General features: G+C 39.8%; 3 protein-coding genes across 7 annotated transcripts; 1 reads left to right on the top strand and 2 right to left on the bottom strand.

Moving 5' to 3' along the window:
- Window positions 1-2,757: 2,757 nt before the first annotated feature.
- pigq (phosphatidylinositol glycan anchor biosynthesis, class Q) lies at window positions 2,758-14,176 on the bottom strand. 3 transcript variants are annotated; one of them, XM_044099759.1, is made up of 15 exons: window positions 13,166-13,269; window positions 12,016-12,181; window positions 11,108-11,294; window positions 10,234-10,430; window positions 9,930-10,126; window positions 9,580-9,682; window positions 9,518-9,543; window positions 9,312-9,432; window positions 8,739-8,865; window positions 8,505-8,658; window positions 4,519-4,630; window positions 4,314-4,394; window positions 3,858-3,972; window positions 3,728-3,789; window positions 2,758-3,639 (listed from the first exon to the last, which is right to left on the bottom strand). In XM_044099759.1, exons 2-15 carry the CDS (start codon window positions 12,166-12,168, stop codon window positions 3,487-3,489), a joined length of 1,788 nt encoding a protein of 595 aa, XP_043955694.1. In that variant the 5' UTR covers window positions 12,169-12,181; window positions 13,166-13,269; the 3' UTR covers window positions 2,758-3,486. The 3 variants fall into 3 exon arrangements, with proteins under 3 accessions (XP_043955694.1, XP_043955692.1, XP_043955693.1); XM_044099757.1 differs by lacking the exon at window positions 13,166-13,269 and adding an exon at window positions 14,071-14,176 and having other exon boundaries at window positions 9,518-9,682; XM_044099758.1 differs by having other exon boundaries at window positions 9,518-9,682; window positions 13,166-13,280.
- Window positions 14,177-14,410: 234 nt separating this feature from the next.
- On the top strand, window positions 14,411-18,406 carry eef2kmt (eukaryotic elongation factor 2 lysine methyltransferase). Of its 2 annotated transcripts, XM_044099765.1 has the most exons (9): window positions 14,434-14,548; window positions 15,326-15,388; window positions 15,471-15,551; window positions 15,654-15,755; window positions 16,113-16,246; window positions 16,791-17,035; window positions 17,292-17,432; window positions 18,096-18,192; window positions 18,269-18,406. In XM_044099765.1, exons 1-9 carry the CDS (start codon window positions 14,447-14,449, stop codon window positions 18,282-18,284), a joined length of 981 nt encoding a protein of 326 aa, XP_043955700.1. In that variant the 5' UTR covers window positions 14,434-14,446; the 3' UTR covers window positions 18,285-18,406. The 2 variants fall into 2 exon arrangements, with proteins under 2 accessions (XP_043955699.1, XP_043955700.1); XM_044099764.1 differs by lacking the exon at window positions 18,269-18,406 and having other exon boundaries at window positions 14,411-14,548; window positions 18,096-18,202.
- Window positions 17,578-25,186, bottom strand: alg1 (ALG1 chitobiosyldiphosphodolichol beta-mannosyltransferase). 2 transcript variants are annotated; one of them, XM_044099760.1, is made up of 13 exons: window positions 24,863-25,186; window positions 23,605-23,682; window positions 23,432-23,535; window positions 23,145-23,293; window positions 22,386-22,475; window positions 21,351-21,464; window positions 20,792-20,907; window positions 20,681-20,719; window positions 20,541-20,615; window positions 20,291-20,401; window positions 20,016-20,130; window positions 19,461-19,536; window positions 17,578-18,428 (listed from the first exon to the last, which is right to left on the bottom strand). In XM_044099760.1, exons 1-13 carry the CDS (start codon window positions 25,152-25,154, stop codon window positions 18,294-18,296), a joined length of 1,494 nt encoding a protein of 497 aa, XP_043955695.1. In that variant the 5' UTR covers window positions 25,155-25,186; the 3' UTR covers window positions 17,578-18,293. The 2 variants fall into 2 exon arrangements, with proteins under 2 accessions (XP_043955695.1, XP_043955696.1); XM_044099761.1 differs by having other exon boundaries at window positions 20,541-20,600; window positions 24,863-25,185.
- Window positions 25,187-26,262: the final 1,076 nt, after the last annotated feature.

Raw genomic sequence — 26,262 nt, 5'->3', positions numbered from 1 at the left:
AGCAGATGGTGGAGGGGGTATGTGGACACAAAAAGATGTTCCATTCTTCCCAGATTGCTGTTAGAACAAAGACAGAGATATTTCATCATATCGATAAACATGATTAAATTAAAGCCTGCAATGGGTTTTAAAGGGACAATCAGACCCTATTTACATAATTTTATTCTAACTTCTTAGACATCTTTTATGAATTGTTTCAGTTTAGAAAATAATCCTCTCAATTTAATCGTGTTTATCAGCACCAGCACATAAGATAGGACAAATTGAGATTAAACGAAATCCTAATTTCATTCCAGTTCTTTTTATGTTGTTGCCTGATGCGATAAACTGCTTCATCAGAGACCATGTTGGATAAGAACAACTAGTTCCCAATCAGTTCTCATACAATTCCAGTAACAACCAATCAATTAATTTTATACACAACAGTCAGGATCATATTAGAATCCAATAAAAACTTCAAAAGAATCATATTTTTTCACAGTTAGTCAAATATTTTCTTAATATGAAAACCAGAAAATTGAACTGGTTAGTCTTTTCTGCTAATTGCCATTGGGAGCAAGCACAGGGTGATAGTAGAGAGGAACTTTGAACACGATGAAACTTCCAGCTGAACCAGACCTAGTGTTGCATTTTGGATCAGCTATTCTTTTTAACTAAGGATTTAGTATATCCTGATAAAGACGTAAGAAATAAGTAAGAAATGCATGGAAGAGTTTTTGCTGACTCACCCTTGAATATTATATTTCTTATTTAGACAATGCTGTGAAAAAAAGCACAGAAAACTTTATTTGGGATTTTTAAAGAAATGTTCTGGGGAAATAAACTGACTGGATTCATTTAGTTTTATGTAACTGATGGAATGTTTGATCTCAAGAAGTTCAAGTAAATCTTTTGCCCCAGGAATTGAATAGGATACATGTCATATTATTTGTGGAAAATATTCACAAAAAGCTGGGATTTAAAATGAGGTGTGTAGACTTTTGAGAGCCACTGTAAATCAGTATGATGAGTTAGCTAACATCTCTGCAGACCCCACACATCCTGGACACAAACGGTCAGGTTGGCGATAGAGAGACAGGTTTTCTCTTTCAGAACAGAATAAGCATATTTCCATTAGCCAAACTTAATTTCTTGCTGTCAAAATGGTCAACATGGAGCATTAGCATTAGCATTGGCTTCCATCTGTGTGAAATCAGTATTTATATCACCATGACTCATCTCCCTACCCGCAGCTCAGCCAGAACACCTACACACATAATGAATGAAGCATGCAAACCTGTGCTGACAGCAGCAGCTTTAACTGCAGCTAGATGGAAATCTAGGAATTAAGCTGCATTTAGAACAGTAAACAACTTTAATATTTGCTCAGCAGACCCATGTGATTTTTTGAAGTCAGCAAATAATGAATCAAAACAAATGTGTTTGCTGAGCAGAAAGATGTCAGGAAATGTAGATGAGTTTTTATTTATTTATCCTGTGTTGTCGTGCAGATTACAGACATTTTTAAGGTGCTTTAACATTTCTTGAAGTTCTTATTTATAGAAAACCTGAACGATATTGATATTCATTTAAAAACATGTTTGTATAAATGCTACCCTGGATGAGCTGATTTGTTTTGCATCTATTAAAAAAAACATCAGACACAAAATGAATGACTGCATAAAAAGTGACTGACCTAATTCAACAACGGCCCAGTCAAAAATGACAACCCAAAGCACTCAGCTAAAGATTCACAGACAAGATGCAGGTTCTGGAGTGGCCTAATCAAAGCCCAGACCTGTTTACAGCTGATGTTCAGAGCTGGAACAGTTTATCAGGAAGAATGGAGGAAAAATACAACATCCAGATCCAGACAGACTCCCTGCTGTGATGCAGTCAGAGATGCAAATACTAAATACTGAATGGAAGGGTGTGAATATTTATACAATCATTTATTTGTTACAGATCCTTATCCAGTTATTATTATTTATAGAAACATCCAAGGAGGTGAATACTTTTCTCTCTACGTCGCCCTGTGAAGAAATGCTACCCTGGGTGGTGAGCCACATCATTCATATTAAAATCAAACACTGAAAACAACAGAAACAATAAATTCTGCCTTTTGATTCCTGATCATCGATCTTGTGTTGTAACTGTAGTTTACCAGAATAAAATATAATTAGTAATGGAAAAAAGGCTGCAGAAAAATGAACATTTTATTCAAAATAAGTTTATTGATTAGGATGAAGCTACTGATAAATTATATACAACAAGAAAAAGAACCAACATCGACATTATCAGGGAAAGCATCTGAAACTCAAGCTTTCTCCTGAAGGGCTAGGGTTGACTTGTTGATAAAGATGAATAATAATAAAAAAAAACGTCTTAAACCAGGAGTTCAAAGAACAAACAGCAAACATCCTTCCACAGAATTTTCTCTGCATCTGTTTTCAGACAAACTCTGGTGGATCAGCTGGAAAAGCGTCTTAAAAAACAGGCAGGTTTTACACAGCGGGAAGCTGCTCACAGCGCCACCTACTGGTCACACTTTGGAGCGGTGAACAGAGAGAAATCTTTTCACATCATTTCTGAAACTATAAGTTGTTTTAGGGAAACATCTACCAGTTTGGCACCAACTGGTTCTGCTGCCGGCACAAAACAAATTAAATCTAAAATGATTTTTTTAAAATAGAGACAAAACCATCAAGGCCTGGAAAAAAGCAGAAACACAGTTTGTTAACCAGCAGCAGAAAAAAACAAAACGGAGTTTGGTGCTGCTTTTCCCGCCACAGGCTTCCTCCACATCTTTCATCTGAACATCTTTCATCTGATGTTTGGGACAGCTTTGATTTATTTTCAAGAATAAATTTTCTCAAATTGTCATAAAACAGGTTAAAAAACAAACAACTAAAACTAGAGAACAAAACAAGAAAAGGAACCAGCGGACATTTAGCCAACTTCACCAAACCTGTAACCCATTTATTCATCCGACCACAGGGGGCGCTGTTAAACGACGAGTGTTGCGATTAGATTTGGATAAATACACTGTGATGCAAGCATTAGATTGTTCTGATCCACGTTTTTTTTATTTGTCTCTATCACATAAACAAATGTTTTAACAGAACTCCATAGTGGAATTTGGTTATTTTTAAAAAGTTTGTGTACAAAAAGATATTGAAAAAGGACTAATTATTATTGTTGGTTAATCTGTTAAAGCTCCTTAATAATTCAGCTAAACTTGATTCATTTTCAATCAGAAATCATCTGAAGTCTTTTAACAAGCTAAATCTGTAACATTTTGTTAAAACTTTATAAGATTTTACTCACATTAGGGTGAAATTAATTGAAATTGTTATTGTTCAGTGATGGAGCAGCATTGAAACTATGTTAGGAGTGTTCCACACCTTCACAAGTGTAGACAAAAATAAAAATATGTACTAAAAAAGTTGGAATGAGTGTTCATAATCAATTATTCAAGTTGCTCAGAAAACTTCACAGTTTCCGCCGTCAGTCAGACTTGGTGGTTTTGCGTCTCCAGGGATAAATCAGCTCCCCGATAAACAGCTTCTTGACGAGCGCCGCCCAGGAGTCTCTGGGGTAGCAGCTGTAGGTCGGCGTGCGATAGGTCTGGACGACGCTGCTGCACTTCAGAGGGTTGATCTGCAGAGGAACGGCAGCGTCAGGGAACAGGCTCCACCTCCAGCACCAGCTTACATCCAAAACAAAGCGTCAAACTGGGAAGTCTCACCTCCATCAGCAGGTGGAGGGCGGTGCCCGGCTCCTCACACAGCACTCTGAACTTCACACCCTCTGAAAATGGAATAAAAACAAATTTACACACGCCAAAGTTTCCGCTTTGCAGAAGTAATGAGATTTACCAGCCAGTCTGTAGGGCCGACAGATCCGCAGCGCCATGGCGAACAGAGGGAAGGAGTTGATGAAGTCGACGCTGAGATGCAGGACGCCCTGGAACAGCACCACCACCAGGCGCAGCTGCCCCACACACAGGCACACAGAGGTGTGAGAAACAAACCAACACCACAGCTTTAACAAACGTTTCTGCTTGTTCTCACAGAAACCTGCAAATAAAGTCAGTTTAAAGATAAACAGGAAGGTATGGGAGAAGTTCACAAAGCTGTTGTCCTGACTGGACCAGAGGAGATAAACAAAACAGCAGCAGAGCCACAAATGATCTCCAGGAAAGGAGAAACAGAGCTGGGGTTCAATTTATTAATGATTTCATAAAACATGATTCACTAAAAACTGTCGGTCAAGTTTTTAAAAGAGTCACTGAGGTGAAAACGTTTCCAGCTCCCGGCTTCAGATTTTCTTACCAGGGTGAAGACCAGGTAGTACAGCGCTGTGGTAGGAAGCAAGAACAGCAGGATGGTGAACAGCAGCGTTCCGATGAAGAGCTGCAGCAAAAACACAACAGACCTCAGGACTGGAAATGACTGGAAAACCTCAGAGAGTCAGGCAAACTGTTGATTAACACCATCGTTAATGAAGAATACTTCCTAAATCTGAGCATTGACTCACCTGGTCCAGGTCGTAGGAGCACGAGTCGACTCTCTGCCGCAGGACGTTCCACTTCTTCCCCCTGAAGAGCCTCCAGAGAGACGACAGGCCGTAGATCTTCAGGCAGTAGAGCCTGACGGAGACGCACAGAGCCGTCAGTCACTCCTAACTGTCAGCCAGAAAATGACCGTCCAACGTTTCCATCCACTCATGAAGATCATTAGTTTTGGGCATATATATATAAAACATAACATAAAACAAATTTGATACTTTGAAATTGAGCCTCTTTCTGTTTAAGTAGCTTCTACTCTTTCTGCCTTCAACAATGGTTCTCATTATTCCGCTGACAACCGTTTTTTGAGGTTATACGTAATTGATCCTTCCTGACTATCAGAAACTCAACCAGGATCAGAGACAAGAAGTAGTTCAGGAAGGTCCAATCCGACTGAGAACGACTTGGACTTTCCTTATTTTATCACTAAGAGAAATCTCTGTGCTCCTTATTTCTGGGTTGGAAACAAAGAATAACAAACATTTCCAAACTTTATCTGTAAGAAGCTGAACAAAGGCTGATTTTCTGTGGATGAACCTTCAAATGATGCATAAAGAACAGTTCAGCACAAAAAGCCTGAGAAGATAAAGTCTCTTCTTTAAGCTTTTAATGCAAATTTCCAAATTTGGTTCATCGGAGTTCCTGGAGGCAGATAATCTGCTCCCAGTCATCATAAAATAATCATCATGAACTAATTTTCCATGAAGCTGCCTGAAGTCAAAGGCAGGCGGCTCCGTCCTCCTCCTGCCGACTTTACTGCAGGGATTCTGAGAAGCTCTGACAAAGACTCTCAAAGTGAAACTACACGCACTGTGGGGATGGAGCAGCATGCACGCAGCAGGAAGGGGGAAACATTTCAGCGTGACGCAGGCGAGGAGCACTATCTTTAGAGCAGATGTTTAATTCAGAGGTTCCTTCCTCTGCTTTCATCAGGATCAGACGCTGATTCTTCAGAACCAAACTGGAGCTGCAGACAGGCCAGCAGCTGAGAGGGAAACCAGGAAGTAAACATCAACAACAGGAAGTGATTAACTTCCTGTGTTTCAGAAAATCAGCGACACGTATAGGACTTTATTTTTAATTTGGGGAAATGATTTTATCAAAACTCATGAAAACAGAGAAACAACATCCAATCAACCAACATCCAACCATCCAACATCCAACCAACATCCAACCAACATCCAACCAACCAATATCCAACCATCCAACATCCAACCATCCAACATCCATCCAACATCCAACCATCCAACATCCAACCATCCAACATCCAACCATCCAACATCCAACCAACATCCAACCAACCAATATCCAACCATCCAACATCCAACCATCCAACATCCAACCATCCAACATCCAACCATCCAACATCCAACCAACATCCAACCAACCAACATCCAACCATCCAACATCCAACCATCCAACATCCAACCAACATCCAATCAACCAACATCCAACCATCCAACATCCAACCAACATCCAACCAACATCCAACGAACATCCAACCATCCAACCAACCAATATCCAACCAACCAACATCCAACCAACATCCAATCAACCAACATCCAACCAACATCCAACCATCCAACATCCAACCAACCAATATCCAACCAACCAACCAACATCCAACCATCCATCCAACCAACCAACATCCAACATCCAACCATCCAACATCCAACCATCCAACATCCAACCAACATCCAATCAACCAACATCCAACCATCCAACATCCAACCAACATCCAACCAACATCCAACCATCCAACATCCAACCAACCAATATCCATCCAACCAACCAACATCCAACCATCCATCCAAACATCCGCCATCCAACCAACATCCAACCAACATCCAACCATCCATCCAACCAACCAACATCCAACATCCAACCATCCAACATCCAACCAACCAATATTCAACCAACCAACCAACATCCAACATCCAAACATCCGCCATCCAACCAACATCCAACCATCCATCCAACCAACCAACATCCAACATCCAACCATCCAACATCCAACCAACATCCAACCATCCATCCAAGCAACCAACATCCAACCATCCATCCAAACATCCGTCATCTAACCAACATCCAACCATCCATCCAACCAACCAACATCCAATCATCCAACCATCCATACTTCCATCCATCCATCCTTCTGTCCATCCATCCATCCATCGGTTCTGATCTCATATTTTAACTCAGGAAGCTTTTTTCAGTCCAACTAATTATCCAGACTGCTCTTTGGATCCTGATCAATAACTGATAACCATTAGAGAGAGCTGGAACATCGATTAGCTGTAAATCAAAGCTTCAAGTTTCCACTTAGCTCCATCAGACTGAAGCATGAAACCTCAATGTGTCTCTGCACTTCCTGCTGCAGCAGAGGAACCGAATAACTCGTCCAGTCAGAGCAAACGTCCACCGTCAGCCGGATGGAGACGTCCAACGGTTTCATTCTGGATACCAACATGATTCACTACCAACAGAACCGCATTATTGGGTCATTTTTTGATTGTCAATACAATCTTTAGGTTTAGAGCCAGTAATCTGGAAACACAACAGACTGGTGACTGGATCCCCATTTTACCAACAGAAGGTTTAAAATAGAAATCCTTTCACTTTAAAGCTTTGAGTATTCTTCATATCTGGCAGATTTACATGGTGGATTTAAGTTTCTCTGCTCTTTTTTAGCATAGATGCTTAAAAGACCAAAAGGTGTAAAATACATTTTATCCCTGATACTGACTAAATGTATGTAAGTTTTTAAATTCAAGAAAAGTTGGGAAAAAAAATCTAAAAAATGTTCTCGCCAAGGTTTCTGTTATTTAGTAAAGAGAAATACTTTTGATCATTCTAAATAAGCTAGAACAAGAAAAGTTTAGTTTGATTTAACTTGAGACGGTGAAAAACATTGTGTTTTTATTCAGAATATGTAAATATCTGGTTTCCAAGGGACATGAGTGAATTTTTACTTGCATCACCACTTCTCTATTTGCTCCTGGTGCATGAAAGGATCTTAACAGGAGGCACATATTCCTCACAGTTGGCCACAGCTGGGCCATGTCTGGATAAAAAAATGAAATCCAACCCAAAAATGTGAAGAAAACATGCAGCTGTGCAAGTCAGAACCTGCAATTACAGAAACAACAACTACAGTCCTCCTCTGAGAATAAAGTCAAACACCTTTAAAATAACTCAGTTATTTTTATTTAGTCAGGTTAGAATCTTCTGAACCAAAATCTGATGAAAATATTTTAGTTTTACTCAAAGAAAACAGAATTAGTCTCTTTTCAGATGTCTGAAATTAAAATGTCTGAACACATTGCAGTTTTTATTACAAATTCATAAACTGGATTTAAATCAGAACAAATCAAATGTTTGGACGACACTAAAATGTACAACAGAGTATTAGGCTGAGATTTGTTTTAGTTTTATTATGAAAATAAAGACACAATAATACCAGGAGAAAGGGGTTAAAATTATGAGAAAATGTAGCTTCAAAGAGTAAAAAGCTTTGATAGTTATAAATATAAATATCAGTTCAACAATTCAGTAATCCTGTGACTCAATTGTTTGGACAATCATTTCAAAGTGACAATAACTTGATGCTGATGTGATAAAATATTAAATATTTCCTTATTTGTAACAAGATGCTCAACATTCCTCATTTTAACCCAGTGGTCAGACTGCTTTTTCCTGCAGGAGTTCTTATAAAATCACTACTTTATTCTTCCAATATTACAACTTTACTGTCAAATAACTATAACTTTATTCTATTAATTTAAAAACAAATATTTACTTAGCATGGCCCTGAAAATCCATTGTAGAAAGGCTTTAATTCCAACACATAGCTGGCCTTTTGATTTGTTTAATTTGAACCAACGTCCGTCCGTCCATCCATCCATCCATCCATCCATCCATCCATCCATCCATCCATCCATCCATCCTTCCTTACCTGGCTCCGTAGACGTAGAAGCAGTAGATGTGGAAGGTGAACAGCGCCACCATGTCAGACAGCAGTGAGAGGGCAAAGGTCAGGCCGAGGCAGGCGGACAGGCCTCCGTACCAGAGGATTCCCTGGATGAACGGCGCCATCAGGTGGATGTAGCCTGCAGGGCGACAGGCAGAGATGAGCCTCATGTTGGTGAACGCTGCTGCTGGTTCTGGTTGGTTCTGGTCCAAGACTCACTGATCCACAGGTGGATGTGATAGAGGAAGAACCGGCCCAGAACCTGGTCCAGGGCCCGGTTCATCTTCAGGCCGGCCGGAGCTCCCATCAGCCACTGCAGCAGCTCCTCCAGCTGCTGCGCCACACGCTGTGGAGACAGAGCAGGGCATGCTGGGAAATGAAATGTTATTTCTGATTGGCTGCCAGTGAAATTCATGAAGCTACTTTGCTGCTCAAGCAAGAAATGAAAAAGTTTGTGACAAGAAAAAGACCAAAGGAAGCAACACTGCTGCAAAAAGACGTGAAAACGTTTACATTTAATATGATTAATAGAAAATATTACACATTTTCTTATAATCAAAACAGTGGATCTTGTTGAAAAGTTGCATTATCTATTTCTGCCAAAGAACTAATGGCCATCTAAAATCAGACAGTAGGAGGCAGCATTTATACTTAATAAATATAATAATTCAGACATCCAACCCAGACCCACCATTCTATGTCTACACTATATGTCTATGTAATCTGTATATAATCTCTATATAATCTGTATGTAATCTCTATATATAATCCCATATGTCTGCTGTGACTCACGTCGGCAGCCGGCACCATGTTGCTGGCCAGCATGGCGATGTTTTGGTTTCTGTAGAGCCACGACATGAGCAGGACGCCCAGCGAGATGTCCAGCAGGATGGACACCAGGACGTTGGCCTTCCTGCAGACAGACAGGGGGACAGGTGAGAGGGACGGACCCGGTCTGACCCGGCCCCGCCTCCCTCTGGGACAGAACCTCCCCCCACCTCATGAAGTCCATGTGGGCGGCGCCCTGCGGAGCGCCCTGCGGAGCGCCCTGCGGAGCGCCCTGCGGAGCGCACAGCGTCTGCAGCCGCTCGGTTCTGTAGCTCAGCTGGACGCAGGTGGACAGCTTGGAGGACAGGAAACGCAGCGGGAAGACGCTGAGGATCCTGGGAGAGACGGCAGGAAGTTTTTTGTACAGTGAAGCCAGAAATCAGTTTTGAATGTTTTTCCTGTCTGAGACGATTCACATGTTTTCTTCCAAACTAATAATCATTTTATTTACTGTTGTGTTTATTTATTTTAAATGTAACTAGGAAGACGTTGAAGAAAGATGGAGCTCTTCCAGTTCAGAATGTGTTTCTCAGTGGTTCTCCCTGATATTTAAAGTTTGCGCTCCAACCTGGTTCTCCTCACCTGGCGCTGCAGATCCAGGTCCAGACGGAGAGCATCCGGCTCAGCAGGAGGCCCAGCGGAACCGAGGCCTGCTTCAGCAGCTCCACCACGATGCTGGCCTCCCGGCCCTCAGACTGCCAGTGGGTCGACCGCAGCGGCCCGTCATCGTACCGGTCCAGGACGAAGAGCGGCTGGCTGCGCGCCACAGTCCCAAACACCTGAGGAGGAGGAGGAAGAGGAGGCCACAAAAACATGCCGCACGGTTCAGAAACAACAGAACCCTTCAGAACTGTCAGAACCCGGATCGTCTCTGGTCCTCCAGTACCTGTCTGAGCTCAGAGTGAGGTTCTGATCCGCTCCCAGACTCCTGGGCCTCCACAGGATGAAGCTGCGACAGCATCACCTTCCTCTGCTCGTAGTGGATGAAGATCACCTTCTCCTCATCCTCACGCTCTGCGTCGCCGCCGTCCTCTTCGCTCTTCTTCTTCTTCTCTGCTTTTTCTCCTGGATCCTTCCTGCAAACTGGAGGAGAAAAATTTTCCAGTTTTTATCGCCAAGAAAGAAATTTCTGAATATGAGATGATTTTAGTTTGACTGAAATAATAAAACAGAATATTTATTAATTGATTGAATAAAAATCCAACTAACAGTTCTGAATAATGAGAATTATTTCTGCCATTTTTTCAATTCAGCATGAAGGTTTTATTCTATGTTTTATTATTATTACATTTTCTTTTATCTGTATTTGTTGTTGAAATGTCTGAAATAAAGATTTCAGTCATTTCAGAAAGTCTGTTTCTAAAATTCAATGAGATTATTCACAAATTTTATCTTTTACTGACAACTGGAGAGAAAATAAACAAGTAAATTAATAAAATTATCCATATTTTATTATATTAAGCATCCATCCATCTGTTGTAACAGATGGATGGATGCTTTTTTACAGACACATTCTGTAAAAAAGTGTGGCAGCCATGTTTTAGCCAGCTGACTGGCAGCTTGCAGGAACAGGTGGAAAAGTGCAGAATTTTTCAGACTCAAAGGAGGAAGGAAAGAAAGAAGGAAGGAAGAACATTAATTTTAATAATTGAATGCTGTTTGTCATGTTTCAGTTTGCTGTCTGTTTTTAATAAATAGATGCTGTTTATAAAGCTGTCTGACTGCTGCTCTTGTCCTGAACTCCAGCAGGGGGCGCTCACTCTGGTCCCGGCTGAGCACCTCGCAGCTGAAGCCCGTCTTTCCGAACTGCCGTCTGATCTGGAGCCAGCGCTCCTGGGGGAAGATGGTGCTCAGGTCCCTGAGGAAGCTCTCCATGCCCTCCTGCCCGTCTTTAGGGAGACTCCAGGAGCCGAGAACCGACAGATCCACGCGGCTCTGAGCCTGCATCTGGGACAGTGTAGAGGGAAGAAGTCCAGTTAGTTACTGCGTTTTATTTAACCGGACCCTGATTCACCCAAACAAGTCTTTAAGCTGCAGAATGTAAATTAAAAGATATTTTTTACATATTTGTTAAAACTGTCACCCTGCTGAGACAGTTTCATATGAAACCGATAATCCGAAACAACCAATCAGAACAAGGAGGCGGGTCTTAACACTGTCAATCATCATATCACTTTTAACAGGACAATTTTCCCATTAGTCACTTTATCTGCCAATGGAATAAGTACTTTTTATTATTACCATTAATTATTAAGGAACAAACAAGCCTCTATATGTTGCAGAAAAGTTAATTCTAAGTTAGTTTGACTTGTTTTAATTTGCACTAGAAACTAAACCAAAAATACTTGGTAACATTTTGTGTTTTTGTAGTGTAGCTGACGGAGAAGGTGGAGGAGATCGATCATTTCACAGATTATCTGTCTCATAACAAACTGTCACAGTTTCAACTAATATATAAAAACATTTTAATTTTTTTAAATAAAAGTTCCATACTGCAGATTTGGTTCGTTATCAATCATATTTCCAACATTAAAGTCTCAACTGATTGTAAACACACCCAGAGAACACAAAGAGATTTGGAAAATCAGCACATGAAAGTCTAGTGAATTTATATCTATAGGATCTACTTTTTTATTCACCACTGGACAGTATTTAGTGTCGCACCAACCTGCTGGATGTACTGCTTGACCTGCGCTGGGATGAACGGGTAGTGGATGACCGCCAGCACCACGGCCGAGTCATGACCGGAGATCCAGCGGCCCACCAGCAGCCCGCTCTCCGCCCGGTTGCAGCACTGTGGGAAGAAGATCTTCAGCACCATGGCGTCCGCAGCTCTGATGATAAACAGAAGAAATATTCATTTAGTTCAATGTTAACGAGTTAAAAACATTGGAATGAACGTTACACTGGAATGAAGGAAGGGAATTGTTTTAGAAATAAATACCTAACTTGTCTGTTTGCAATAAAGACGTATGTTTCACTTTTTGAAGTAAATAACTGTAATAAAATGATTACATTTCGATTTAATGAGATGAACAGATTTTTGTCTTTATTTTTGTACAAAACCTAAATTAATAACAAGACAATTAATCCTTCTTCCACTAGGTTTTAAAGGTTAAATCTAATTCAAATCAATTAGTAATCTTCATTAGCAGCTAAATTAATAGCAAAAACAAATAACGGTCGGAAATGTCGTATGCGATAGGCGGTCATAAAAACGTCAAAACAACTGCAGAAATCCAAATCCTTTTAGGAGACATTGTTGATGAATTGAAAACCAATGGAACGGAGATTCAGATGAATGTGATGACGAATTGCCAAATCAAAGCTTGAAACATTCATTCATTTAAGGTCAACTGTGTCCATTGACAGATAAACGCAATCCGAGGAAAATCTCCAAATCGGACAGTATTTGAGGGGAGTTTGGTGAGAACGCCGGCCTCCTTTCGCCCTTCACTCGCCCTGTCATGGTTGTCATAGCAACACGGGGAGCCCTGGGCTGGAATATCATTGATTTCTGCTGCGGTGATCCCGATTTCACAACTCAGGAGCAGAAAATAGGTTATCTGTAGTGCTAGCTGATAATAAAATACGAGTCTATCCCCCGAAAAATATTTATTAGCAGAAGCGATTAAAATGAAGAGGTAATGTTGGTTTATTAGGTCCTTCCTGTCAAACTCCTACTGACAGCTCATCGACTTAAACGCTTAAATCTTCGCTAAATTAAAACGCAGAAGCTCCATTAAACAAATAAACTGTTGGGCTGACAGAGAGCATGATAGAAAACGAGGCGCGAGTGTGATAAACTTTAATTTTACCTTCCTTAACACAATTAAACGGTGTCTCCTTCAGAGTCCGGTTCTTCTACTTCAACATCGCCGCCATTTTATTTGTTTATAGTCCGTCACTTAAAGTGTCCGAACAGAAACAGGCGTGTTTGTTCCGTTCTCTTCTACGAATATGTGAATAAAATGCATGTCGAGTATTTTCTTGATTGAAAAATATATTTTAATATACGTTTAAAATTACTTAATCCAACAGACAGAACATAAAACTATGTGCAAAATCTGCTATTTTAAATTACAATGAACAAAACATTTGCATAAATAAATTACCTACTTACAACTTAATAAATTCAGGCAAAATTATAGGGTATCTTCTCCAAGTCATTTTTTTCAATACAAAACCTACGAAACTAATACTTACAGTCGGTAATATATCTATTTTTTAACAAAATTGTGGTCCATTTCTTTATATGTATTTTCTTTATTCCTTCATTTACATCTGATTATTTTTACTATTTGCTTAATGTAATTGATATATTGTAGTTACATTTAACTACATAATAAACATAATAAATGTTTTTAAGAATTTTACAGATATTTTAATGATTAGTAATTGTATTTTTTTGGTTTACATCAAGCTAGTTCTATAATTTCTTTTGAAAAATAATCTACTGTGTGTCTTCGTAACAACTTTAAAACCATAGACAGACTTTTAAAAAACTGCAATGTTGTACAAAATAATAGTTTTATTATTGCAATGAATAAACTGCAGCTGATTATTTGCACTTATATGTTGATAAAAATGGTGTTAACTGTTTTGTCTGTTTCAAGTTGTATTTGACATTACAGGACTATTATCTGATATTTTTTTATTAAATGTAAACCATTTCAAGTTTATGTAAGAATAAATAGAAAGCTTGATCTGTTTTTTTACTCACCAGGTCAGGCTGCTGCTGTTAACATCCAAACTGTAAAGAGTTTTATCTCCTCCCGCAATGACGCCGCAATAAAAGAGCGGGAAGGAAACTTTCAGCTGATAAAGAAGATCTAAGCTCCGTTTCATGTTAGTTTGTAATTTCACTATTTTATTTGAAATGTGTTTGATTTAAATGTCAACATTTAATTTGAAAAACCACTAAAACATTTTAATAACAACTTTTACCTATTATAAACATCATTAGTAAATCATTTTGTTGTAAAAAAATTTTGTTGTAAAAATATTATTCATTAAATTCAAACTACATTACCCAGCAGTGGTAGTAAACCTTGCATTGAATTATGGGTAAGCAGGAAGTAAACAAACACACGTGGAAGATGGCGCGTTCAGAGCAGAAAGAGAGGAAACCTGAGGATATTTTAAGGGATTTTCGGGCCTCGTTTTTCTCCATGAACCGATTGGCTTCGTTTCCCTGGACGGTGAATTTGAGGCGCCGCCAAACTCCGTTGAAAATCTGCCTGATTTTGCTGGGAGGCAATAATTTAAAACACCCACAGAGATCATCTGCTGGGCATAAATCACACATAAAATGTTCGAGTTTCTGAAAGCTCCGGCTGTGAAAATACTCAGCAACAGGTTTATATGTCAGCAAAAAATGCTTATTTTTATCGAAAAATCTTCAATCTGGAACTAACTTCTAAAAAACTGCAAAGATGCTGAAACACTGAGTTCCTTTAAATCAAAACTAAAAACCAAACTGTTTAGAGTTGATTTTATTGGTAGTTATCTGCGCATTGAACAACTTATTCGATGCCTATTTGCTAGATGGTGGCGTTTTAAATATTGTGTGTATTCCATAATTTAGAATTGGTTACTATATTATGTTTTTATGGTGTAAATCACTTTGTTGTTGAAATGTGTTATACAAATAAACTTGATGTTTAGTTTTTACTGAAGATTTAGATATCAGGACAAAGTAAGCAAATCTGGACTGATATACAAAAAACCTTTAAGAGCCAAATGCTCAACTTTCTTTATGTCCCTCCAAAGCACTTCAATCAGATTGAGGTCTGGACTTTGACTAGGCCATTACAACAGTTTGTGTCTCTTCTGTTGCATTTTTGCTTCTGTGTTTTGGATTATTTCTGATTTATTTTTAGACATTGGCTCCAGAACTTATGCATCTTTGCAAATCAAAGTCATGCAGCCATGTTGTTTTTAAAAGGATGCATCTTTCTGTTTTATTTTTTTGTAAGTTTCTAGACAGCGAGCTGCAGAGCAACAAGTCATCAGAGTTCATCTCAGAGCTGCTGAAGCAGGTGGAAGGATTCTCGCAGAACTTTACTTTCTGTTTAATCTGAATTAAATCAAAAATAATCCTGTGTTTTTGTGTTTTTACAGACATGTCTTCATCCTCTGTGTGGAAAGTTTCCACCATCGGTCCGATTCAGGAGGATTTTCCTCTCTGAGCTCATCAAACGGGTCAGTTTCATTAAGTCCACCACAGAAATGATTTTCTTTCCCAGTAATTTCTGATTTTCAGTGATTCCTACTAACAGGCGTTGTTGTTGTGTGTCTGAGCAGCAGGAGGCTGCAGGCTGCGATCCTCTGGATGAGCTGTACGACGCCCTGGCGGAGGTGCTGGGGCTGGAGGAGACGCTGCTCTGCCACAAGAGCTACTTCCTGGTACTGAACTCCTCCGTTACTGGAGAGGAGAACCAGAATTTAATAAGCAGAAACAAACTACCAGTTTCAGTCCATCCACTGCAATAAACAGCACAATTTAATACGTTTATGAATCATTTTTTAGTTATAATTTGAATATTTGTTTAATAATTTATGTAATAATTTCTAATCATTTGAGTAAATGTACAAGTTGTGTAATTAAATTATAATATTTGAACTTTTTAATTCAATTAATGCCTGAGCACATACCATACTTACAATTACATATAATCTCAATGACGAATTTAAATGTCATTTAAACTTTGACTAAGTGCATTTAGTTGTGATTAGAGTTTGGATGTGGTTTTTGTGCCGCAGCCCAACGGAGACGCCATCAGCCTGGTGGAAAACGTGGCTGTGATCTCTGAGGGAACGACGGGCCTGGTGACCTGGGAAGCTGCTCTCTACCTGGCTGAGTGGGTTCTGGAGAACCCACAGGTGTTCACCGGCAGGTGTGACCTCACCTGAACCCGAGCCGTGTGCAGCTGCACAGCCAAAATTAACAGCAATTATGAATACTTCATACTTATGCATTTATAAAAGTCATGGTTTCAAACTAAATATTTAGCTACAAAATTAAATATAAAACTCTAAATTAAATAGTAAGTTTAAATTTTTAGTTCCAAACTAAGCATTGCATTTTCAATAAATAGTTACCTTAAGCTAAATATTAAATTCATAAGCTCATTATTTAGCTTAGAAAATATTAAATTTGCAAATATTTAGGTTGAAATTAAATATATAACTATCTAATAACAAATCAAATATTTATTTTAAATGTTTAGTTCCAAATTAAGTGCTTATTTTCCAAACTAAATATTTATTGTTTGTGTTATTTACTGTGAGAAAGTGACTTTTGTAACAGTGAACAACCTGGTGAAAATGACTTTAAACATGAACAAACTAAATATTGCTGTCATTAGTTTTACTGTGTAACTTTAGAAACCGTTCCCTATAGAACTCTGGGTCCAGTTCCTGACCCACTCTCTCCTTCAGGTCGGTTCTGGAGCTGGGAAGTGGCGTCGGATTGACCGGAATCACTGTGTGCCGCTCCTGCAGCCCGGTCCGGTTCGTCTTCAGCGACTGTCACGCCGTGGTTCTGGAGAAACTCAGAGAAAACGTCCGTCTGAACGGCCTCGGCGGCGGGAAGAGTCCATCCGTCACGGTGGACCAGCTGGACTGGGCGACGGCGCCGGAGGAGCAGATCCGCCAGATCCGACCCGACACGGTGATCGCTGCAGGTCCGGTCCAGTCCGGCCCGGCCCGGTCGAGGGCTGTCATTGTATTGAAGTGTTAACTAATCTTGTGTTGCCCTTGGTTACAGCAGCAAGTTAAAAAAGCATAAGATCCCAGATGAGTAGGATAATAATAAACAAAAACTAGATAAATAAATTGAATGAGGAGTTAATGTCGTCCAATCAGGCGTGGGCCTTTGTGTGGCCACGCCCCTCGGCTGACTCTACGCCCCTCGGCTGACTCTCCTCCCGTCTCCTGCAGACGTGGTGTACGATCCAGACGTCGCAGGAAGTCTGGCGGATCTGCTGCTTAAGATCCTGAACTGTTGGGCGGCGGCGGAGATCCTGATCTGCTCCACCATCAGAAACCCGGAGACGTACGGCGGCTTCAAGCTGCGGCTCGGTGAGGATCACATCAAGACGCTTCAGACCCGGAACCGAGTTACAGAGTCCCGGTCCGGTCCCCCAGAACTGGGCAGAGGACCCAAACACTGTACTCCACATATTAACATGTTTCTATTCACATTAGAGTAAAAAGTACAGAGGACTTGATCGTAAAATCAGATTCAATATTTTACAATGTCAGATTACAACAAAGTTCAGAACCAGAATAAAGAACACGAGAGAAGTCGTAATGATCCGAGAATAAAGTCGTACAGGATTACAGTCTTTGTTGTCATAATGTGACTTTATTCTCACATTATTTGGACTTTATTCTGGTAACATGATTCTCATTGTTACAACTTTTTTCACGTAACGTCATTTTAAAAGAACTTTTAGCATGGCTCTAATTTTTATTAAAAAATTCTGCATAAATTCTGGTATTTTGAAGAATAAAAGAAAATAAATACAAATAATTACAAAATAAAAAATTACATCAGAATCAGAACTTTTCTGTTTAAGTTTTTATCAATATAAAACTTATAAAATTAGCATTTACAGTCTGTAAAGTGAATACAGTTTGTTAAAACCAGGGTACTTATAATAAAACTACTCCTAAAAGTTGATTTTTTCTAAAAAGTTGCTCTAAATGTAACTAGTTTCCATCCATGGTTCCTCCCTGCAGAGGCTGCAGGTCTGGGCCACCAGGTTCTGACCGGACCCGTCGGCGCCGTGTTTCCCTACAGCCGCCTGGCTCCAATAGAACTCATCAAAGTGTTCAGGTGAGCCGACGCTGCAGGATCAACATTTTATTCACAAATTCACAGAAATCAGGATGAAAGAAGTTTTTTCTGCCAGAGTCCAGGAAGGATGAAGCTCCTCTTCATCTGGGAGCCGCCAGCAGAGGCAGAACGTTCTGGTCCCAGTTATCGTCCCAGCGCTGCCCCCTGCTGGCGCGGAGGTTCCTCCGGAAATCTCCCAGTCTGCCGTCTGAACTGGGAAACTCTGAGAGGAGAGACTGGAAACCAGCAAGGAGGAGAAGAAGACAGATTGAGTCGCTTTCAGGGACCTGAGTGGAGATTTCCTCCAAAACCGTCTTCAAATCTAACAAAGTCAAACGTTTGTGCTGCAAAAAGGTTTTTGTGCTGCTATCACTTTAAATATATTAATAAAAACGTTTCCAGAGGTCAGAGGTAAACCCAAACTCAAGTTTATAAGATCAGATAAATTTGGTGTCAATCAACCAGAGGTGGGCAGAGAAACCAAAAATTTTTAAAAGTAAGACTAAATATTACTTCGACATATTTTTACTCAAGTAAAAGTAAAAGTATTTGGTAAAAACCTCTACTCAGGTACCAAGTAACTGATCAAATTATCAATCATTTAATATTTAAAAATGACATCATCAGACAGACCAAAATATAAAGTTAAGTGGAACTTTCTTTATTTTAAGGACAAGAATCAGAACAATTCATATAATTTAAAATCAGGGAAAAAACTATTTTCTTCATCAGTTTCTTTCAATGAAAAGCTTCAATAAAAGCTGCAGGTGTGTGTGTGTGTGTGTGTGTGTGTGTGTGGGGGGGGAGTTTTGGTTGAAACATGTTTGGTTTTCATTCAGTGGGAAGAAAATCCAGAAATTTACTCAAAAGTAAAACGTACAGTGTAGTAAAAATACTACTAAAAGTACTGAAATGTAATTGAGTAAATGTAACTAGTTACTACCAAACTCTGTAATCAACTCAGCACAACATTTTGCTTGTGTTGCCTTTGCTTTGAAGATATTGATGATGACCTCTGACCTTTGAAAACTTAATATCTTTAAACAGGTAACAGCCCAAACCTTTGACACCAATTATTTTAGATGTAAAGAAGGAGCAGGCCGACTGATGACTGAATATCTTCTCTGGATGCTGAAACTGGATTCCAGTCGCTGCTTCATTAATGTTGGACAAACATTGATAAGCTGCATGTTTTGGGTTTGCATCAGTAAAGTTCTGAACGCAGCGGCGTTCGGTCCCGCGGGTCGAGCTTCAGCGGTTCGTCTCACCTTGAGCTGCTGGGCGAGTTCTGCAGAGTCCCTGAAGATCAAACTGTTCACTTCATGCTCCACCAGCTCCTGCAGGCTGGAGGAAACATGGAGCCTCTCACTTCATTTAAATCTAAACTAATATCTGAGTGCAAACATGAAGGAAGAAAATAGGAAATAAAGGCAGGAAGGAAGGAAAAGCAAATTAATGAGGAAAAACAAGAGAAGAATAAAAGGAACTAGGGAAGATATAAGACAAGGAAAAATGGGTCCAAAAGGATAAAAAGGATATTATCTAGGAAAAATAAAAGGACAAGGAAGAAACATCAAGTTGGACTAAGAAAAGAAAGACATGGTAGAACAGAAAAGAGAGAAAAAGAAGAAAAGAAGAAGAGTAGAAACTGAGGACAGACGTAAGGAGAGATAGTAGGAAGGAAGGAGAGAAGAGGGAGAAACGGACAAGAGACTGGAAGTTAGGAAGAAAAAACTCAAAGGAAGGAAAGTGGGACAGGAAGGAAGGATTTAGAAAGGAAAAGAATCTGTGGGTTCTGTCCGGTCCGATTAAAAGGTTCTGACCAGTGGAAGTGGATGGCGCAGACAGGAAGACAGCAGCCGAACATGTCCACCACCTTCATGGGCAGGTCCAGACCGCTGGACGACTTGTGGAGGCAGACGCCCAGATCTGCTGAACCTGCAGGATGAAAAGACAAAAACGACGATGAGGGAGGAAACGACCTGATGAAAGGAGACGGTGAGGGGCGGGGCTTCCTCTGTGGATCAGATCTGTAAATAAAACTTAATAAAAATACTGCATGGGACATTTATTTATCTGATGGCTCAGTTTTTCCTACCCAGCAGCAGCGGGTAATCCTCGGCCTCCAGCCACGGCGTGCAGATCTTCACGCGCTCTAAACGCAGCGAGGCGATCAGCTTCCTGTAGTGTTCCTTCTGAGGACCTTTTCCTGCACAAACGCACCATCAGACCCGTCACCACAGCTTCAGACTAACTTTATTCCCTTACATTTAATGAAATGTAGCTGAATTAGTTTGAAGCTTCTGCATTTTTCTTGCATCTGGATCTAAACGATGCTCCGGTTTCACCTGTGATGACGCAGACCAGCGACGGCAGCGGCGCTCCGGCTGTGACGAAACCTTCGTACTCTGAAACAAACCGACCTGCTTCAGGTAAATCAGACAATAAACCGGTTCGGGTCGACTCGTTTCAGAAACCAAACCTGTACCTTGCAGAGAATCCAGCAGGATGGAGAAATCTTCGTCCTCTGCAGAGAGAAAACATCACCAGTCAGGAAGGCTGCAGGCCAACCATGAAAGGTCACTGGGAGGTCATTCACCCGTCCAGCTGGTGCTGCTGATCAGCAGAGCCGGCCGGTCCGACCTCAGGGTCACGCTGCCGTCGCCAGGGTTACGGACGGTAAAGACGGTCGCCTCCGTCTCCTGAGAGTCGGACCTGAAAACGGATCAGGATCGGATTATTAAAACAGAAAATATTCAACGGGACGAACAGAAAAACGGCCCAGGCAGAAAATATTAAGATTAGGTCAGATTCCACCAGAGCTCCCAGTTCTCCCAGTTCATTTTGAGATGAATGTCAAAACTCACTTCGGATTCAATAGAGACATTTTTACCGAGTTCAAAATTTAAACACTAAATATGAATGAATGAATGAATGGATGGATGAATGAATGGATGAATGGATGAATGAATGGATGAATAATGATTTGGATGCTCAGGTTTTAGGAACAAAACTGAATGTTGAGACAAATGAATGGATGAATAATGAATGAACTCTGATCCTGTCATTTTCTCCATCCCATAATAATACTAATAATAATAATGATGATGATGATGATGATGATGATGATGATGATGATGATGGTCTCCGGCGCTCACCCTGAGGCTCTGAACTGCGGCTGAGTGTCGGCCATCTTGAGGAAGAGTTGGTGCTGCAGATCCAGAGGAGTCTCTCTGAAGACGGAGGCGGGCCGGTCGTACAGAGTGGTTGCCCTGGAAACCACAACACTTCATCTGTCTGCTGTAACCAGGTGGACACGCGGCTCAAAGACTAAAACACAGTTCAGTTTTTAAATCGTTTCCTACACAGCCCATTTTAATTATTCATTTTCTCACTTTTTTTCTAAAAATAAATTATTATTTTTTATTTGTGAAAAGCTACAAGAATATAGTCATAAAATTAACAGAGCAAAAACTCAATTTCACCAGAAAAATCTCATAAAACGATGAGAAAGAAAAGTTGTTTTAATGAGAATAAAGGTTGTGTAATTTGTATTGAGTTCTTATACAATCACCACTTTATCCTCCAAATATTACACATTTATTCTTGTAATAAAACTTTACTGTTATACTTTTTCATCTTCTGGAATTGCTGGGCCTGTTTTTTTTCTCTTGTAATTTTTTTTATTTATTTAAAAACGCAGCCTGACCCTCACGTTTTATCAGAGTTACCTGAATTCAAAGTCCAAATTTAAAACACGTTTGTCAAACAAGATGGCTGCCGTGGTGGAAAACAGAAGAGATTTTCAGAAAATGAGAAATTCAAAAGATGTGATTAATCAGTACAGCCGACTCATCGTTCAGCCTCAGGTTATTCAACAGGAAAAACCTTTAGAAACTACAACATTTAATATTTAACTGTTGAGTTAAAAGAGTTTGCAAACATCTGCAGATCATTAAAATTAAACAGCTTCTTCTCTCTGTAACATTTCAGGTTTTAACAGTAAAGTGTTTGTTGGTTTTGTAAGCACACGTTTTCCTCTTCCACTGATTATTTGTTAGTTTTTAACACCTGTTTGAAATAAATGAATAAAATTTCAGTTTTAAAGGTGCAGATATGAAACGGATCAGAGGAAGAGGAAGAGGAAGAGGAAGATGAGAACCAGGAAGCGGATCTGAACCAAACGGTCTTACTCGACGCCCCAGTTTTTCTGCAAGTCGTCCTTCATGGCGTTCGTCACACACAGGCTGTGGGAGGCCAGAGGGCCAAACAGGTGTTCATACCTGAAGAATAAGAAAGAAAAAACTTTAAACAAAAGAGAATGAACAAAGATTATTTTAATGTTTTTTCATCCGACTTCAACATTTCAGGCTGCAGATAAAACTGAGTTTTCAGTCTTTATTTTGTTTTGTTCTTCCTGTTCTGCAGTAAAATCCAGATTATAATCTCTACCTGAGAGCCTGGATGTAACGTCTGGCAGGTAAAAACACTTCATGCTCCTCACATTAACACTCTGCATGCTGTCAGTTTATCAGGTGGTTTAAATCTCAGTTTTAATGCATATATCTAAATACATCTGAAATAAAATTAAACTAACTTACAAATAACTTTTCAACAAGATATAGAAGATTGATTTAAGTAAACAATTCCTTAATATTAATAAAAAGTAGCAGAATATTTTATTTACTACGTGGGAAAATATTTTGTTTTAGGTGAAATGATCTGCCAGAGACTGGCCACAAGGGGGCGTGACTGAGTTTTGTTCCTCTGCCTACATCTCCCAGAATGCTGTGCGATTCTAGATAGAGTTCAGTGAATGTTCTATGAATTGAATGCTGTCAGATGCATTATTTACTGATATTGATCCCAAGTCTATGACGATTGATTGATTGTTATTGATTAATGGTCCAGCCCTGTCTGCACAGAAACGAAGTTCCAGCTGAGGCGCTGACCGCTTGGCGAGTCGGACCAGAGGATGCGACGCTCCGAGGCTCAGAGCCATGATGGTGTAGCCGTAGTTGTGCCAGTCGATGATGAAGGTGCTGCCGCGCAGAACGCACACGAGCCACGCCACCGCAATCCCAGGCAGCCCAGGAGGATTCTGGGAAAAATAAAACATTACGTCTGTAAATTTGCAGCACATTTAGAGCCAATCCTCCTCCTCCTCTGATGATGGTGATGATGATGATGATGATGATGATGATGATGATGATGATGATGATGATGAGGACGAGCTGACCTGCATCAGGATGTGCGCCTGCAGCTCCATGGACAGCAGAACGTGAAGCAGCTGCACCGCCTGGACCATCGTCTTCGTCACGTACGTCAGCAGTTTTGGTCCGGCTGGAAAAGCAGCAGCCGGTTTTTATTTCTGAACTTTAGCTGCAGGAAAACAAACACGGCTCCGTTTACCTCGAAGACCTTTAACCTCTGAGATGCCGACCAACCGGATCTTCTCCTCCTTCAGTACGTCCTGATGAGGCTTTGAGTCTGAAAAACATCCGGTTTCATTCTTAAAGCTGGTTTTAATAGTTTTATTAACTTCTCAGATGTTTGACATTATGAGCAAAGTGAAAATTCTTCATTAAAGGGATTAAAGGTCACTTCTGTTTCACAATTACAACAAAACAAACTGTGGTAAAAGTTCAACAGCTGCTGCAAGGGAAATATTCTGCAAATTGACAAAAATGTATTTTCCGAATTTCATACAAGAACTGAGATTTACCAATAATCAGAAGCTGACAGACGATGAACACTTAAACTCCTCACTGTTTCAATAATCAGGAACTGACCTGATGTAGCGTCATAAACACAGAAACTGAACGGAGAAATAAAACTGGGTTGATATTAGGATTGTTAATGTATATATATGTCACTGCAGCAATACTATAGATAATATCAGATATCAATATTGGTCCAAATTGTCATATCGGTGCATCCTATAATTTTATTAATTTAATATCGTGTTTAATTTTAAAGTGGAAAGAACGTGACTTACAGTAGTAAAACTACTGTAAGTCAAGTTAACAAGTTAAGTTAACTTGTCATTTACTTGTCAAAATATTTTCATTTATCACAGTAACTTCTGCAACAAGTTATTGTGATAAATGACAATATTTTTGTTTTAAGAACATTTTCAAGCAATAAATTCAATATACTGCAAATTTGCCCACTCAAAAACCAAAATAAAAACCAAACTAATTTTGTACAGAATATTCCACACTGGAACTGGAAGACATTTTAAATATCCAAAACAAAATGCAACAAGCAAAAATATTAAATAAAAAGGAAATTAAAACCAATAATGAACCTCAAAGGTCATCATATTGTTTAATCTCATGTTAACTCTATTTACCAGTTAGCTGATATCTGAAGCCAATAGTGGATTTTATTTAGAAGAATCCAACAAGTGCACGCCACACTTTCCAGAGTTTTTTACTTGTAAGCAATTTGGATAAAATACATTTAGTTATTTAATGTAACAAAAGTGAATGCATGAATGGTTTTCTGACAGTTGTTTGCATCTTTGGAGATTTTAGACTTTCCAAAACATCTCAGTCATTTAAGTTTACCAAACATTAACTCACTGTAAACTTTCTCTATCTTCATCTGTTCTCATTCAGCAGATTAAATGTTTGTAATTCCAGCAGGTGACAGTTTGGAGTCTCACCTAAAAACCCGACAAAAGTGACCCGGTACCCGTGTTTGCTGAGGGACAGAGCGTGATACTGCATCCGAGGACTGCGTCCGATGTCCCCCAGCACCAGGACGCAGACCCGCCGGTCCGAAGCGGCGTCCCGCTGCCGCAGCCTCCGCCAACACATCGACAGGATCCCGGCTGCCGCCGCCAGGCAGACACCCGGACAGGTGACACCGCAGTCCGCCGCAAAACACCAAACAAAGACCGCAAAAACGGCAGGAACCACGGAAAGTAGCGCCACGGTGGACCCGTACGGCGCCATGTTTACTTGAGTCAGGAAGTGTGTGAAGGGGGCGGGGCTCGAGATTTAAAGAGACAGCACCAATCAGAAATACCAAAATAAAAGCCGTAAAAAAAAAGATAATTTAACTACATATTTACTTCTTTTGTTTTCTGGACAACAGGATGTTTTAAAAACATTGTTATATTTTGAGTATTCTTTATGACGTCATACTGTTATTAGTAAAATACTGAACTTCATTTGTTAATATTGTTGACATCTAAAAGTTAGTTTCTCTCCAGAGACTACTCTGACAGAGTAGTGTTGGCTGTAACTTCTACTACTTTTGTTGTTTACTTATATTAGAAGCTGATTTTGGTGCGTTAAAAATGACCTAATTATTGTTCATTTAACTTCTGGTATTTATAAAAAGGACATAAACATATTTAGAACGAGGTCGACTGATGTCACATCCACCATAATGACATCAGTGATGCTTTTCACTTTATAAACTTTAATTTGCTCAACCTGTCTGAAATTATCTTCTGTCGTATTGATTATTGTAACGGCGTCTTCACAGGTCTGTCCAACAAATCAATCAAACAGCTGCAGCTGATCCAGAATGTTGCTGCTGCAGTTCTGACTAAAACCAGGAAGCTAGAGCACATAACACCAGTTTTAAAGTCTCTCCACTGGCTCCCTGTAGCTCAAAGAATAGACTTTAAAATATTGTTGTTAGTTTATAAATCACTGAATGGTTTAGCACCACAATACATTAAAGATCTGCTGCTGTTGTATTAACCTTCCAGAACTCTCAGGTTCTGGTTCTGGTTCTGCTCTGCATCCCCAGAACCAGAACCAAACGAGGAAAAGCAGCATTCACCATCTATGCACCACAAATCTGGAACAAACTTACAGAAAACTGTAAAACAGCTGAAACACTGACTTCCTTTAAATCTGGACTAAAAACCCACTTGTTTAGAGTTTTATTTGAAATGTAATCAATTATAAATTTATTGATGGAACTTGATTTAATGTTGTGTTTTATTATTGATTTTATGTTGCATTGTGTTTTTGTGTTTGATTTGATGTAAAGCTCTTTGAAATGCCTTGATGCTGAAGTGTGCTAGATTAATAAAATTTGATTTGA

The sequence above is a fragment of the Gambusia affinis genome, linkage group LG19 (genome assembly GCF_019740435.1).
Source record: "Gambusia affinis linkage group LG19, SWU_Gaff_1.0, whole genome shotgun sequence".
Taxonomy (NCBI): Eukaryota; Metazoa; Chordata; class Actinopteri; order Cyprinodontiformes; family Poeciliidae; genus Gambusia; species Gambusia affinis.
Note: the sequence above shows the minus strand (reverse complement) of the source record. Positions and strands in the feature narration are given on the sequence as shown.